At 49.9% G+C, this 15732-nt stretch overlaps 1 protein-coding gene across 6 annotated transcripts; it reads left to right on the top strand.

The window, feature by feature from the left end:
• The first annotated feature begins 2483 nt into the window (after nt 1-2483).
• Nucleotides 2484-14704, top strand: LOC114083698 (protein FAM156A/FAM156B-like). Of its 6 annotated transcripts, none has more exons than XM_027924950.2 (5): nt 2484-2837; nt 4367-4458; nt 5551-5631; nt 5889-6029; nt 13241-14704. In XM_027924950.2, exon 5 carries the CDS (start codon nt 13361-13363, stop codon nt 14003-14005), a length of 645 nt encoding a protein of 214 aa, XP_027780751.1. In that variant the 5' UTR covers nt 2484-2837; nt 4367-4458; nt 5551-5631; nt 5889-6029; nt 13241-13360; the 3' UTR covers nt 14006-14704. The 6 variants fall into 6 exon arrangements, with proteins under 6 accessions (XP_027780751.1, XP_071462659.1, XP_071462658.1 ...); XM_071606558.1 differs by having other exon boundaries at nt 2484-2774; XM_071606557.1 differs by having other exon boundaries at nt 2484-4458.
• The last annotated feature ends 1028 nt before the right edge of the window (nt 14705-15732 follow it).

Here is a 15732-nt window from a genome sequence, read left to right on the forward strand (position 1 = left end):
CCTTTATTACTATTTACGTAGGTGTCACTATTCTTTAAGCTCATTTTTATCATATAATTAAGGCATACGACATGATGTTTTGCACTACATACACAGTGAAGTGATTACTGAGGTCGATCAAATTAAACTGTGGCCTTCCACACTTACCATTGTGTATTGTATTTCTCAGTAAAACTTGCCCCGGAAGCCCAGCTCTCAGACCTATTCCAATTAGTCAGTCGATCTGGGAAATCTATAAGGAATCTTCATCAAGTGCCAAGTCAGTAAGCTTTTCCAGCCATCTACTCCCTAGGTAAAACAGAAACTGCAGCTAGGCGTGATGGCAAACACCTGTAATCCCAGCAGCTGGTGAGGCTGAGGCAGGAGGATCATGAGTTAAAAGCCAGCCTCAGCAACTCAACCAGGCCTTAAGCAACTCACTGATGCCCTGTCTCTAAATAAAATGTAAAACAAAACAAACAAACACCAAAACCAAAAGGTGGTGTCTTGGAGAAAAAGGTGTGCAGAGGGTGGGCGTGGACAGTTTCAGTCTGGGACATGCTGATCATTAACTGTTGTGGGAGTCAACCACAACGGTGACTCTGGGGAGCTGACCTAACCTCTCAGTGCCTAGCATGCCATTTCTGTGATTGGAGAATAATAAATAAGAATTAGAAAACATGACTTAATTAGTTTCATCTGTTTAGTGTAGGGGAATGTTCTCTTTTTATCCGGAAGCATCGTGGTGGTTATGGTCAGGTAGTCACCATGCAAAAATGGGAATCTCTCTACTTACCCACATATAGGCTTCGGGTGTGCTCACCACAGAGCATGTTTTGCAAATGCTGAAAGATAGGCAGGAAGGAAGGGAGGGGGGGAGAAAGGAAAAGTAAATAAATTGAATATAATCCGAGCTGACCACCACCTGCGTGGAGCATAATTGTCTGTCTCCTATGGAAGACTTAACCTCTCCTCCTCTCATCCTTCAAGCTCCTGATAATAGGCCCTCTCTCTCTCCAGCCGGTAGGGCACCGGCTTTGGGATCCACTTTCCCTACCACTCTTTTCTCTTGGAGGTCACGTCCACTGCCCCAGAGTTCACTGAGTGCAAAAATGTGACTGGTGGGTGGTTAGTTGGCTCAAGAGGTCTACAGTTTAGGAGGGAGGACTGATTCAGATATCTGGATCTGGAATGGGGTACTGAAGCCACAGACACTTGGATTTGCATCAGTGATACCCCAGTTATTCCCTGTGTAACTCTGGGCTGGTTATGAAACCTCTCTGTGGCCGTTACCTCACTTTACAAACATTTTTATTTGGTGCTGGGGATCCAACCTAGGGTCGCCAACCTGCTGGGCAAAACCTCTGTCACCTGAGCTCCAGCCCTCATTTGGGGCTGGGGACAAAGTTCAGTGGCAGAGGGCATTCCTAGGTGGCGCAAGTCCCTGGGTTCCATATCCAGCACTGGAACACAAAAAGACACCTCATCTATAAAATGAGGATGATGATCACAATCTGGGACAATTACTGATTTCTGCCTTCACCTACACCATGAGTATGCGACCATCTGGAAAGTATAAAATGCTGTTCATGGGTTAGTAACTTCCAGGGCAAAATGATCATCTCTTTCCATACATATGGATCTGCTTGGAAAGGCATGAAAGATGCCCTGCTTAGTTTGACCTTGTTGAACATCTCCTGACTCCTGATGCAAGTCATGGCGAAGAAATTCCAGCATGATTTCCTGCTCTGGGAAACGCTGACCACAAAGGACCACCCTTCCCCATGCGACTAAAGATATGAGGCCTGCACTCTGTCCACCCGGCCACCAGTCCCACACCACTCGGGTATGACAGGCCCTCCTGACTCCTGGTCCACTGTCTGTCTCAAGGATGATGCGCTTAGATTTGGAAGTTTCTTCTCCTCGACTAGCTGGGCAGCGATAATCACTCCCCATTCAGTTTACAGAGAGCACCTCTGATCATATCAATAACCTCCGCCCCCGTTAAATCTCCCCCACTATAGCCTGTCTATTCCTCGCGAAACGCAAAGGCAAGAGCCACCCCGCCGCGACACTGGTATCCACATCCAGGGCCCTCTGCCTACTGCAGCAGCCCGAATGGGTTCCATGTCTTTGCGTGTGTGCGTGCGCACGCGCGTTCCTTCTCGGTGGGCTCCTTCCGCCCTTGCAAAAACAGCTAGTGAAAAAAACCCAAATCACAGAGCGGGTATCCGGTCTCGCGCGCTCCAGACCAGAACGAGCCAGCCCGTCCCCGAGCAGGTGGCCTCCCGTGACCCCCTCGCCGGTTCCCACGAGCCCCGCCTGTGACGTCACCTCCGCTGCCCGGAATCTCTTCCCACGGCCTCGGCGAGCATCGCCAAGTCCCGGACCCGCGCTCTCGAGGTCGCGAGGGCCCGCGGCGGTGCGCTGCCCGGACGGCGGGCGGCCTCGACGCCGCCGCTCCGCGGGGCCGAGAGGGAACGCGCGGGCCGCGACCCCCTACCCTGCCGCTCCGCGGAGCAACCCGGGGCCGTCCCCTTCCCGACTCGCACTGCAGCTGCCACAGCGAACCCAGGTCCCCGTTCTCCTCCTCCCAGGCGTCCCTGCCCTCTGACGCACGCCAGGCCCACAGACCCCGCCTTCCCTGGCGCGGCCTCTCTAGCCTCCGGAGGGCGGCTCCTCTCGGTGATCTTAACCCTTTCCTTCCAAGCGCCGCGGTGCGTTACCAGGGCTGAGGAGAGCTGGCGGCGCGCAGGCGAGCAGACGCCCGGACCCGCTCCGGAGAAAGACCGCGCGTGAGACAGCCCGAGTGACACCGAGACCTAAGGAGCCCGAGCGACAGAGATAGAGAGAAGCGGGTGGGAGAGAGGCTCGGAGAGACGGAGAGCGTGGGAGCCACAGAGAGACAGGGAGAGACTGAGAGAGACTGGGAGGCGAGGGGGCTGGGAGAGAGACAGACGCAGAGGGAGCCGGAGACCCCGAGAGACGGAGAGAGAGGGAGGCCGAGGGGGAGAGACAGAGTCTCCCTGGCACCGGCTGGGTGAGAGAAGGAGAAGAGAAGGGGGTGGGGGAGAGACTCGGAGAGAACCTCCTGGACCAGGCCAGGTGCGCCTGTGGGTCCTGGGACCAGAGTCCTCCTTTGGCCAGCCGTGAAGGGCGCTTTCCGAGGGGACCGTTGTTTTTCTCAGACGCCCCATCTCGTCCTTATCAGAATGGCGGGTGGGCAGTCTGCGTGTGGCGTATTTCTCTTTCTCTAGCTGGGGCCCGGCGTTTTGAAGCCGAGAAATAGGACTGAAACTTCCTGTGGGCATCCTTAAGCAGCTGGGTGCTCGAATCCGTGTTCAACAGGTTCAGAAATAACCTGTTTCCTCGGTATCGCCTCCCACTCCGCCTCATCTCCCACCCCACCATAGGAGACAAAAATCTCTGAAGTGATTTCAAGGAAGGCGACATTTCCCAAATGGAAACGTCAGAGAAAGTCTTCCCAGGATGCGTGAGAGCCAGAGGGCTCAGGATGTGACTTAGAAGCAGGCAGGCTCTTAGTAGGCTCTGTGATTCCTGCATTCGCATGCAAGTGTTTGGACCTTTTCCATCAAATCACTATGCGAGCTGCAGTGTGTGATGTTCAGAGAGGGAGGGCATCTTTGGTCGTCCCGTTGGCTGCAGTGCAGCCGATCCTGGGCAGTTGACCTGGGTGGGATCAGAAATTTGGTGTCATGATAGGCTGACAGATTTCCACTGGCACTTCCCTTGCGGTTTCCCTAGATTCACAGGGTCCTATGGGGTGTGTTGCATTTGTGTGTTGACCTGCGTGCGTCAGGGTAGTGTTAGTTTTATCCAAGAAGGGCCAGTGAGTGGCCTTGCTTGGCTGAGCCTCTTGGGGTACCAGCAACAGGGAGAAAGGCCAGAGAGGAAGCAGTTCTCTGTTTTCAGGAGCAGAATCCCAACAGCTCCCTGTCAAAGTGTCTCTTAGCCTGGACCATCACTGGCATTTGAGAAAATGCTCCGGGAATGATTTTCATAGGGAGGCGCTGGTCATGCTCTTTGCAGTCAGATGTCCATTACATTAGAAATCAGACTTGGGACTGTGTGACTAGCTGAGTTAAAACTAAGCCCCAGATCCATTTTGTTGACCCGGCGTGTGGGTGGAAGAAAAACTAAAGATAAATGTTCGGTTCTGGTGCGTTGCAAGGAAAATTTATGTTCTTAGAGTAATGATCCCGTGCTAACCCCCCATCTGTATTTGATATTTATCAGATTATGAGAATTTAAAGGTAAGGAGAGCCACGGGTAAGTATAAGATAGCGGATGGAAACTGAAACAGGCGACAGTAGTGAGAGGAGAGATTGGTGTGATGAAAGGTACAGAGATATTTGTATTTTAACAGACCTAGCGGAGAAATGGCCAGCATCACAACCTAGCTCCGTGACCTTGAGTGAGTGGCTGAACATTTCTGATCCTCACGTACCTCATCTGCAAGTAAGGGCGATAATACAGATTGAGTCTCCGTCTTCTGACACTCCACAATCCGAACTGCTCCCAAACCCCAAAATTTCTGAGAGTGGCTGGGGGTGGGGTAGCTCAGTGATAGAGGGTGTACTTAGCATGCCTGAAGCCCTGGGTTCACTCCCCAGTGGGTATGCACACATACACACAGGCGCCTTAATTAAAGATATCATATGAAACTATCTTTAGGGTATTGTGTACAAGGTGTGTATGACTCGTAAATGAATTCAGTGGGTCTCCCCCTCCCAGAGAATCTCATTAGGTATATGAAAATTTTGCAAAACCCGAAACACTCTGAAATACTTCTGTCCCTGAGTATGTCAGGTAAGGGATAGGTAACCTACGTTTTCCCTAGGGCACCACGCCCATGGAGAAGCCCTTCCTGACCACCTGGGCCTCAGGGCCTTCTCTGAGTTTTCAGCTCCCCCAGCTCAGGTCCTCTTCATCATCTTCAGTTTGGCTCCCTGCCCCCAAAGACTGGGAGCCTGCTGAGGACTTTTATCCTGCAAGGAGGATAGAGTGTGCAGGAGTGGATGCAGAAAGTATATCAACTTCATTTTCCGTCCATGCAGAGAGTGTTTATGGCTTTTATCCCCACACAGTAGAGAGTCCAGAGCCATATACTATGAGCACAATAGCCATGTATTCCCCTTCGTTGGGAATAGGAACTGTCAGACCAGCTGTTACTCGGGCGGGGAAAAAAAAAAAAAATATATATATATATATATATATATATATATATAGTGAATGAGCTGGCGTGGCAGGTCCTGTGCTTGAATTTCTGCTTATTCTGAGGAGATGGGGTGAGAAGCATTGTGTCTTCTATCCCTAATCTCTTGTCTTAGGTTTCTAGTAACAATGTAGCACCTAGGGTTTTTTTTTTTTTTTTTTTTTTCCCTTCTGCTTTATATTATACCTTAGAATGTTCCTTACTGGGGCTGAGCTCTGTTCTCTGGGTATGGCTGCTTTGGGTACCTCACTGAGGGGACCGCTGAACAGAGTGTGCCATCAGTAAAGAAGTGTTAGGTGAATACACCTCACCATTCAGGTTTTGTTGTCTTGTAGGTGAGAGGCATAGATCTCACTCGCGATGGCATCAGCAGCATTGACGATGTGAACCTAGTGATCAGTGACCCGGGTGACCAGGTGAGCTCTTCACTTTGCAAGAGGAGACTTTTCCCTTGTCTTCCTCCTGCTGCTTCAGCCTCTCCTCCTCTTCACCCTTTCCCTGCCCCCACCCCTTTGAACTCCCACTGTGGTTCCCTGTCTGTGTCTTCTGGGCCCACCTACAGGAAGATCCCAAATGCCATGCCAGGACCACGTTTCATTGGTCTTCATGTTCTTCTTTCATGCTGGAAAGCGGGCATCACTGAGTGTTGGCTAATGTCCATGTTCTTTTGCAGCAGAGCCGCTGACAAGACTATCCCCTCTCTTCCTGATAGAGGAGAATACAGCTAATCCGTGCAGGTGACAAAGATACAGAACAGCAGCGTGGCACTGCATTGTCTGGAACTCAGACTCCTTTTTCCCTGGCGTTGTATAAGGTGGGCATACGCTTTTCAGCAGATAGTGACCTTGCACGGATCTCAGCCATTTTTGGTAGAGTCTTGCCATTTCTGGAAAACCATCATAGTATTATGTAGTTGATAGTAGTATGTGAACTCAGTTCTTCCGAACTGAAATGAACTCATTTTATAAGGATATGTCATCACATTAGGCAGAGTTGGAAAAAGTATCGTGTGTCCTTGTCTCGATCGTCAAAATCAGCACAGCTCTCTTCCCAGTGCTCATCACCCCCACACTGTATGCATTTACTTGTTCGGCTATTTACCTTCTGCTCACCCGGGCTAGAATGCAAGCTGATGAGGGCAGGAGGTTTGAGCAGGCTTTGTTGAGGACAGCATTCCAGGCACCGAGAACAGAGCCTGGTACCAGTAAGGGAAGGTAAACATTGGCTGTGACAGTTGCCTGATCCCTGGACCAGCTCTGGACACGTGGGCCAGCCTCCAGGACTTTCCTGGCTGGCCTCTTCCCCCCGCAGGATTACTTTGTAACTCGGGCTTCCATGCCAGTTGATAATCCACAGAGGCAGTGCCCTGCCCCCAAGAGAAACACGCACCTGGAGTCAGACAGACATGGCATGGAATTCTGCCCCTGTCTTAGATGTGTGGTCTTAGGGCTATTACCCAACTTTGTGGTGCAGGAATTTGCTTCCTTGCAACACGGGACAGTACGGATTGTATAGGGTTTTACTTACAGAGTGAGACATTTGTGGAGGACCCCAAATTCTTCTTACTTCATTTGCAGGCTGTTCGTGAACGTCCACTGGGGTCGGGGCTCTGTGATGGGCAAATTCTGCCAAGTCGCTGGCCACTGTTGGCTTCTGGGCTAGTGAGTGAGACAGGCAGAACCATCTGATGCCAACTGAGTGGGGCTGGGGCTGGGAGAGGGGAAATTCAGGGTGCTGTGTGAGCTCATCTAGGGCTTGGGGAAGAGGCCAGAGAAGGCCTCCTGGAGGAAGTTCTTTCTAAGCTGAATCCCCAAGGGTGGATAAGAGGTGAAAGTCCTCCAAGGCACCACTCCCCTCCAAAATCTCTCATCCAAGACTGCCATGGTCATCCATTCCACTGGCTCCCCACTGACTGAGGAATGGGGAACTAACCCAGAGGGAATGTCTGTGGGGGCTTCTGGTCTGCTCCCTTGCTACAGCAGAGATACAGAGAGTAGAAAGTGCCTTCCTGTCCTTGGACATTGGCATGTATGGATGTCAGTCCTAGAACTGATATGGCCGAAAAGGAGAGCTCCAACAGATGATCCTGGGTGGCAAACTGGTGGGTCACAGATTATACCTGGCCTGGGCCCACCCTTCCTCTTCACTCTGTTTTGTGAGTTGGCAAATTACCTCTCTGCTTAGGTCTCATTCCTCTTCACTCATTGTCTAAAGCTGACTGCCTGATACAGTGACTGTTGTGGATTTTATTTGAGGGAGCAATATAGTTTCCGATGATTAAAACTGCCAGTGCCTCTGTGGGACACACTGGAGGAAGGCGGGGCCCAGGCCATGCTGGGAACCCTAGAGAAAAGAATGTAAGTGTCACATTAGCATTCTCTGGCCAGCCCAGGAGCCTTTCTTTCTCCGCCCCATTCTTCTGGGCCTCACCAGAATGCTGGCCATTGCATGGTGGTTTCCCCATCTGGGAGCCATAAACACACCTTGCCTTCTATTGTGTGGATCCATCCAGTTCAGCTCCAGCTCTTTCCTCAGTAGTTTGGGGCTGCTTCTGCTTTGGTGGATGCCCCAGGACAGTGCCCAGAGGGTGTGACTTTTTATTGCTCCTGCGTGGCTTGGAAGTCCTCCATGAATTGGTCCCATCTGCTCTGTTCAAACTCATCTCCCCATTCTCCAGACTACTCCCCAGCTCTCTCTCACACTCCAGATTCCAGTGTGGGCCCTGCCACCGACATCTTTCTCCCCGTAGGCCTGTGATTCCCCATTTGTAAAATGAGACCAAATGAGATAATGGATGTGGAACTCCCAGCCCACGTTTCCTGGCACGTGGAAGACGCTAAGTCAACAGAGGCTGTTTTCTGTCAAGCATCTTGTCATCCACCTGGCACTTGATAGTATGGCAGCTCGGTAAATGTTTCTTGAGTTGGACTTCAGGAAGATGTGGTATGTTGTGGGTACACGAGTCAAGGTTCTCCGGAGAAACCAAACCAATAGGACGTCCATGTGCCTGTGCATCTGTGTGTATCTATAACCATCTGCACATGGATAGATGGGTTTTAAGGAGTCGGCTCCCCGGGATCTTGAGTACTGGCAAGTCTGAAATCCAGAGGGCAGATGACACCACTGGACTTTCACATGACAGTTGCAGTCTTGAGGCTGAAATCTGCAGGCAGGCTAGCAAACTGAGAACTCGGGCAGAGCGTCTGTGGTCTTCAGGCTGAGTTGCTTCTGCCTTGGGAAGCCTTAGTCTCTGCTCTTGCGGCCTTCAGCTCATTGGCTGAAGGCCACTCACGTGATGGGGGCAGTGGACTGTAATTAAAGTCTAGTGACTGTGCAAGTTCATCACCCCCACAAATACCTTCACAACAACACCTAGATGAATGTTTGAGCAACTGGGCACCGTAGCCTAGCCGAACTGACAAGTAAGATTCACCAGAGCCGTGGGCAAAGAGGTTGCTGAGGGACATCACCTGCCGAACTGAGCTCAGACCAGTAAACTTGGTGGGTTCATTCGTGTCCAGTGGTCCTTTCCTTCTCTTCAGAAGCTGGGTGTGAAGATGAAGTAAATCCAGAACCATGGTGCTTGCAGCAGACATTTGATATGAGATCTTTATCCCTCTGGGACAAGGGACTGTGGAAAAAAGGAAAAGGAATAAGATAATGAAGGATGGGAAGTCACAGTGATTGACTCGGCTGCTCCCCTCCCCCCAAATAGGGGACTTCTCTAGGCCCCCGTGCCTTTCATGGCTCTGGAGAAGATCATGAGGACCTTCTTGTGGTGTGGTTTGGAGATAGGACAGTGAAATAGTTCACGGGAACCGTGTGGGGAGAGAGGGAGAGCAAAGGGTGATTAAGACACAGGTCAGTTGTGAATTGATGTTTCCAAAGGCTTGGTTTTTCTACACAAAAAGGTGTTCGTGAGAATGATTTTCTTTCTGCGAGAATCGCCTTTCCATACGAGGAAATATGATCCTGAGGGAGTCCCTGTGACGTGAAAGATCAGTTGGGGAGGTAATGGGGCTAAGATCAGTTTCCGGATGTTTCACACATAAGCGTTTATTTGGGAGGGCGATGGCCCAGAGGGTGTAACTGGACTAACTCCTGAGAAACAACAGCTTTCACTTACTGACGTGTTAAGGGAGACTCTCTCTGGGACCTTTGTCTGTGTTTGTAGGTCAGATGATTTGAAACATTTCTAATATTGTTCTGTGTTTCCTGCTCTGATGCTTGGTTAATACAAATTGCCAATTGCCAGTATGCTCTGAAGAAAACCGGTGGATTCTTGGTTTCCAAGTTGGCTAGAAGGACAGAGCCTGGGTTGCTGCCCTGAAGTTTCAATCTGGCATTGCATGTGAAGCGTTTTTAGACTCCTTCAGGACATGTGTATTGAGAAAATATAGAGAGATGTCCTTGTGGCGAAGTCTGCCATTTGGGTTTTTCAACTACCACCCAGTAAGACCAACATTTTTGTTTTCTTTTGAGTACGGTTCTGCAGGCTTTATCCCATGTGTAGCTGCTCGTAGCCACCACCACGATCAGGACCGTGTGCTCGCCCTTTGCCCCCACAACACTCCTTGTTGCTGCCCCTTTGCAGACACACCTCCCCACCCCTAATCCCTGGTAAAAACAAATCTGTTCCCCTGACCTGCAGTGGTGTGTTTTAGAGAGGGTCATGGATCTGAAACCAGGAAGCCTGTGGCCTTCCAATATGGGCCTCCTTCTTTTAGCATAATGCAACATCTTGGTGAATCTCAGAGCAATACTCTATTCCTTTTGAATGCTGAGCAGCTTGTCATTGTGTGGACACCACAGTTTGTTTATCCTTTCATCTGAGGAAAGAGCTGCTGCAAACATTCGTGTGCTGGCTTTTGTGGGAACCCAGGTTTTTCCTGGTCCAGGGTAGAGGCAGGCATGGGATTCCTCGGTCCTCAGGGGAACACAAGTTTAGCTTAGGAGAAAGCATCACTCTAGATTCAGAGTGGTTGTAGTCTTTTGCCTTCTCGCCAGCAAAGTGTGAGGGTTCCATTTGTTCAGTCTGTCCTCCGGCCCTCGGTACTTCCAGTGCTTCTCGTTTAACCATCGTAGTACTGTGTAAGGGGATACTGTCATCACGGGTTTAATGTTCAGGTCCCTGATGGTTAATGATGTTGAACATTGTTTCACGTGCTCACATGCAAGTCTTTGGGGTTTTTTGTTTTCTTAGCAGTAAGTTTTGCAAACGCTTTCTTTCTATGCTCTGGATATAAGACTTTGTCAGATCTGTGATCCTTATGCATAGCTCTGCTTTTCATCGTCTCGACACACTGTCTTTTTCCAAGCCAAAGCTGGTTGAAATTTTTATTCCTTCCTTTGTTTTAGAGACAGGGTCTCTGTGTATTGCCCGGGCTGGTCTGAAACTGGTGAGCTCGAGTGATCCTCCCTCCCTCGGCCTCCCCAGTAGCTGGAACTACAGGTGTGTGCCATCGTTCCTGGCTTCAGTTTTACATTTTGATGGAGTCTGTTTAATCAGTTTTCTTTCTTTCGTGGATCGTGCTTTTGCTGTCGCGTTCAAGACTTACTCTTTCCTGTCCTCTGGCTCCAGAGATGTTCTCCTGTGTTGTCTACTGAGAGGCTCACCAGTGGACTTTTCACTTTTAGATGTCTGAACCATTTTCAGTTAGCCGTGTATAAAAATGGTGGGGTCGAGGTTGGTATCCTGGCATGCGGATATGCAACACTTTCAATGGAAAGATTCTCCCTTCTCTTGAATTCACCTTCGCATTTCTATCAGAACTCATATTTTCATGGGTGTGTTTACGGACTCTGTATTTTCTTCCGTTAATCTACCTGTCTACTCCTTTCCAAGACGGCAGTCTTGATTACTGCAACTTTGGCAAGACCTCCCCCAAATTCATCCTTGTTTTTGAAAATTTGGACGTTCCAGGTGAAGCGCAGAATCAGACTGTGTATGTACACAGAACTCCTGCCAGGATCTCGATGGGAATTGCATTAGTTTTACAGAACAACTTGGGGATAATTAACTATTTTACCACATGGACTCTTCCACGTCATGGACACATTGTTTCTCTCCATCGAATTAGGTCCTCTTTGATTTCTTTCATTAGGATCTTAAGGTGTTCCGCAGGCACTTCCTGTAAATTTTTTGTTGTTATCGTTGGTTTCGTACGTACCTATTCCCTTGCGTGTTGCTTTTCAGTTTCAGTTTGTGACGCTCACGGTGGTTTTCCATGTGTTGACCTTGTCTCTTTCATCATTGCTAAATGCACTTATTAGTTCTAGGGGTTTGAGCAGAGATACGTTGGGGTGTTCCACGTGGCATACACGGTCATGAGATCTACGCCAAGGGGCAATTTGATTTCTTCCTTTCTCATTTGTGTGCTGCTCCCTTTCCTGACATCATTGCCCTGTCTGGGACTTCCAGGGTGACATCAAACAGTCGTGGTGAGAGTCACCACCCTGACCTTGTTCTCAGCCTTACAGAGAAAGCATTCCATTTCTTGACCTTGCAGGTTTGGGGGCACATACCCTTTAGCAGGTTCAGGAAGTGGTCTTCCATTCCCTGTGTGTCAGAGGATTTCATATCATCAGTGGATTTTGTGTCTTGTCAAATGGCTTTCCTTCGTACCTTCATATCATGCTGTCATTTGTCTTCTTTGCCTGACCTCAACCTCTGTGGGATTATGTTGATTTTGGGCGAGAGAAAGCACCACCTTTGCATTCCCGGTATGAAACCCACTTGGTTGTGGTTTGTGATTCTTTTCACATACTGCTGGGTTGGAGCTCTTGTGTATTTTGTTGAGGAATTTTGGGCTTTTGCTGATAAAGCACCAGTCTGAAGTTTTCCAGGTATCAGTACAGTACTACCTTCATGGCATCGCTTGCAAGTGTTCCCTCTGCTCTGATTTCTGGAAGAGATTGTGTACAATTGGTGTGATGTCTTCATTGAATGTTTGTTAGAATTGGCCAGGAAGACTCTCTGGGCCTGGAGATTGTTTTGCAAAGCCAGCCTGCCTGCCTTCCTTCCTTCCTTCCTTTCCTTCCTTCCTTCCTTCCTTCCTTTCCTTCCTTCCTTCCTTTCCTTCCTTCCTTCCTTTCCTTCCTTCCTTTCTTCTACCAGTTCATTTTCTGTAAACGATAGAGGACTGTCTACGCTACTTCATCCTGGGTGAATTTTGGTGGCTTACAATTTTCCAGCAACTGGTCCATTTCAACTAAGGTGTAGCATTTATTTTCATGGTGCTGACTGCAGTCTGACCATGTTGTTCTTTTTGTTCTCCGAGTCTGTAGTGAAATCTCTTCTGCCATCCCTGCTATTTATACCTTCTTTCCTCCCTCTTTTGCCCTTCCTGCTAAAGATGTATCAATTGATCATTTCAAACAACCAGTTTTCCATTTAATGGAGATTCACCATTCTTTTTTCTCCCCCCCTTCGCCGTCCCCCCTACCCCCCTACATGTGTTGTTTGCATTGTCGTGGTTTTACTTCCTGGTTTTTTAGTAGAAGAAATTCTTATTTACACGTATCGGGACTTTTGAGATGATTTCCATCAGTACGAGCAGCCTTTTTAACTAGATGTAAAGCCACTGATCGTGAAGGCAGAAATTCCCAAGGGTGTGTTGTCACCGTGGTACAAATATGTACAATTTACTGAAAGTCTACTCGATGAAAGTATTTGAATGCTTATGAGAAGAGCACGTGTTAGTCAGGCATTGCTTGTTCTTATCATCGTTCCTGAGCCTGGGTTACAAAGAATCTGCACGGAGTTAACCTCGTTCAATATGTTTCTCCATGTTACATCACATGCCTCATGGATGCAATCAGTGGTGCCATTTCTCAAACCTTTATGCTATGCCATCAGCATTCTAAGCTCTGGACATGTGTTATCTCATGTCATCCTCGGAGGAAGCCTAGAAGGTGGGTCTCATCATCAGCCCCATTTTACACCTAGGAAGCGGAGGGACAGAAAGGTGGGGTAAGATGAATAATCACGGGTTTTCTTTCTTCTCTTGTCACCCTTTGTTGCAGTCTGGTGTGTTCTGGCCACACGCTTCCCTCGCCACCTCTTAGCTATTCGAAAACCTCCAGCTTCACCTTCCCGGCTAGACCCCCGGGCTGGGCGGAGCTTCTAGCTCTAACTGGACCCCCATGGATCCACTCCAGAAATGGAACCCAGCGTTGGTTTCCGGATCTTCCCAGGTGACCGCTGGGGAGAACTCGCAGGAGGGTGCGGCAGCCTCTCAGCCTTCTTCCTCGGAACAGCTAATGATGGGCCTCAGCGGCCTGAACCCCAGTCCTGGTCCTGGCCTCTCTGCCCCTCTGCCAGAGGGGCTGTTCCAGCAGCAGTACAGGGAGGAGAAGACCCTGCGGGAGCGGCGCTGGGAGCGGCTGGGCTTCCCTCAGAGGAAGAAAGCATTCCTGGGTCACCTGAGACGCAGGCACCGCGATCACATGGCACCTTACCCAGTGGAAAGGGAGACCAGGGTCTACCCCACAGGCGACAGAGCTCAGAATCGGTTCCGATGTGAATGTCGCTACTGCCAGGGCCACAGGCCGAGTATTTCTGGGCTCTCTGGCGAGAGGAATGGGGCCCCCAACCCTTCCTCCTGGGAAACGCTAGTGCAGGGCCTCAGCGGCTTGACCCTCAGCCTGGGCACCAACCGGTCTGGCCTTCTGCCAGAAGGGGCACAGCAGCAGCAGCAGGAGCAAGAGGAGAAGTGCCAACTGGAGAAGCAGCAGGAAAGCAAGAGAATGTTCCAGAGGCTGCTCAAGCAGTGGTTGGAAGAAAACTGAGAGCCCCCTGCCCCCTTTCATGGGGCGGAGACCTGAAGGGATTCAGACAGTGCTGTGTTGCCAGCTCCTGGGGATGGGCTCCTTCTGGGGACCAGACAGTCAGCTGTTGTCGGAGGAGTCCCAAGACTAGTTTTGTGACTGGATGGATTCCTATTGGCGTGAGATTTGACCCACTCCCAGGGAGGTCCTCCTCTTCCTGCCTGTCATCTGTGAAGCGCTGTGGGGCACCCTGGGGCAAGGGAGACTGCACACCAGTGGACCTCACCTCATCCCATATGGCTCTCATGCCGCATGTTGTCGCTTTCCCAGCCTGGATCTGCGTCTTTGCTCCCTACCTTGTTGTCAGTAAGATATAAGATGTCTATGTAGTGTGAATGCCTTGTTCATGTCCTTGTGCTTTTGTGCCGTTTTATCGACTGCCTCCTGGGAGCAGTGCTAGGGCTGTTTGAAATGGCGGTGCGCAACACTGAGATCCAGGTTCGAGAATCTGCAGCTAAACAAAGTGTGGGAAAGGGGTGTGGCATTGGAACTTGGTGGCTCACTATTGTACTGTCTGTGTAAACTATTATGACTATGATAAGCTAACTGTAAGTAAATGTTTCCCTGCTCCTTAACCATTGAGTAGTATTCCCCCCGCGCAGGATTTTCTGATGGGGTACCTCATCGTCAATACCAAATAAACACGTGTATGAAAGGAAAGTAACTTTAGAATTCAGGTTTGTTGATCGATAGTGGTTTGTTTCTTGTTGGACCTTGACATCCCCGACCAGCAGACCAGAGCATGTCAAGAGGAGCTCTGCACTGTGGAGATTCAGAATGGGGGAGAAGGGGGCTCAAGAACCCTGTCCGGTCACTGTTTCAGGTGCTGTAGTGGGACCAGCATTCATACCAGTCAGGCAGCGAGGTTGGAAGCAGGGTCCCCAGATCCCAGTAGGAGCCCATGCTGGTTGCCGCTGATGCCCTGGCTGAGGGGTCCAGGGCCATTCCTTGTCACCCGGTGCACTGGTTTGGTGAAAGTGTACAGCAGTTTTCCGCCTGCTTCCTGAGAACCAGAGCATCACTGAGTTATTTCAAAACTGTATCTGGATTTAGACACGTTGTCTTTTGATTTCAGGAAGCCTGAGTGATTAAATCTACCTATTTTCCCCTACAGAAGCCCGTGATGTGTATCCAGCCACGGACCATGTGATTCCTCTGAGCCGAAAACAAATTCTGCTTTGTGTCAGTCTGTTTTTAGGGAGGCCCCAGCACTACATTGCTGCAGAAGTCTGCGCGTCTCCTGCCAACACAAGTGGCTTGAGAGCAGGTAAGTTTCTCAGATTTTCAACTTGGGATCCCCTCAGAGAACTTGAGAGCTAAACTGACCCGATCAGGATCTCGTCTCCCAGTTCCAAGGAAGAGGGTAAATAAAGAAGGGCGAATTCTTTCCTGAAACTCAAAGGCCTAAATCCTAGAACGGGGATTCTGCAGTGTTCAGAAGGGATGACAGGGTGATGCACATTGGCTGGTTCTTTACCAGGTGTCAGACAGTATGCTGCGTGTTTCTATATGTTAGCTCTTTTTATCCCCACCACAGACCCATCACTTAGGAACAATGTCAGCCCCACAGTAGAGAGCTTGGCCAGGGTCCCCTGGGCGGCAAGAGGCAGAACTGGCGCACAAGCCTAGGCAAGGTGGAGTCTAGCTGGCAACCTGAACCTGTTCCCCCTTTGTAATGGCTATTGCAA

The sequence above is a fragment of the Marmota flaviventris genome, chromosome X, assembly GCF_047511675.1.
Source record: "Marmota flaviventris isolate mMarFla1 chromosome X, mMarFla1.hap1, whole genome shotgun sequence".
Lineage (NCBI taxonomy): Eukaryota > Metazoa > Chordata > Mammalia > Rodentia > Sciuridae > Marmota > Marmota flaviventris.

Bases quoted from the DNA above. Each gene is read 5' to 3' on its own strand.
- LOC114083698 (XM_071606557.1), top strand. From the start codon at position 13,361: ATGGATCCACTCCAGAAATGGAACCCAGCGTTGGTTTCCGGATCTTCC.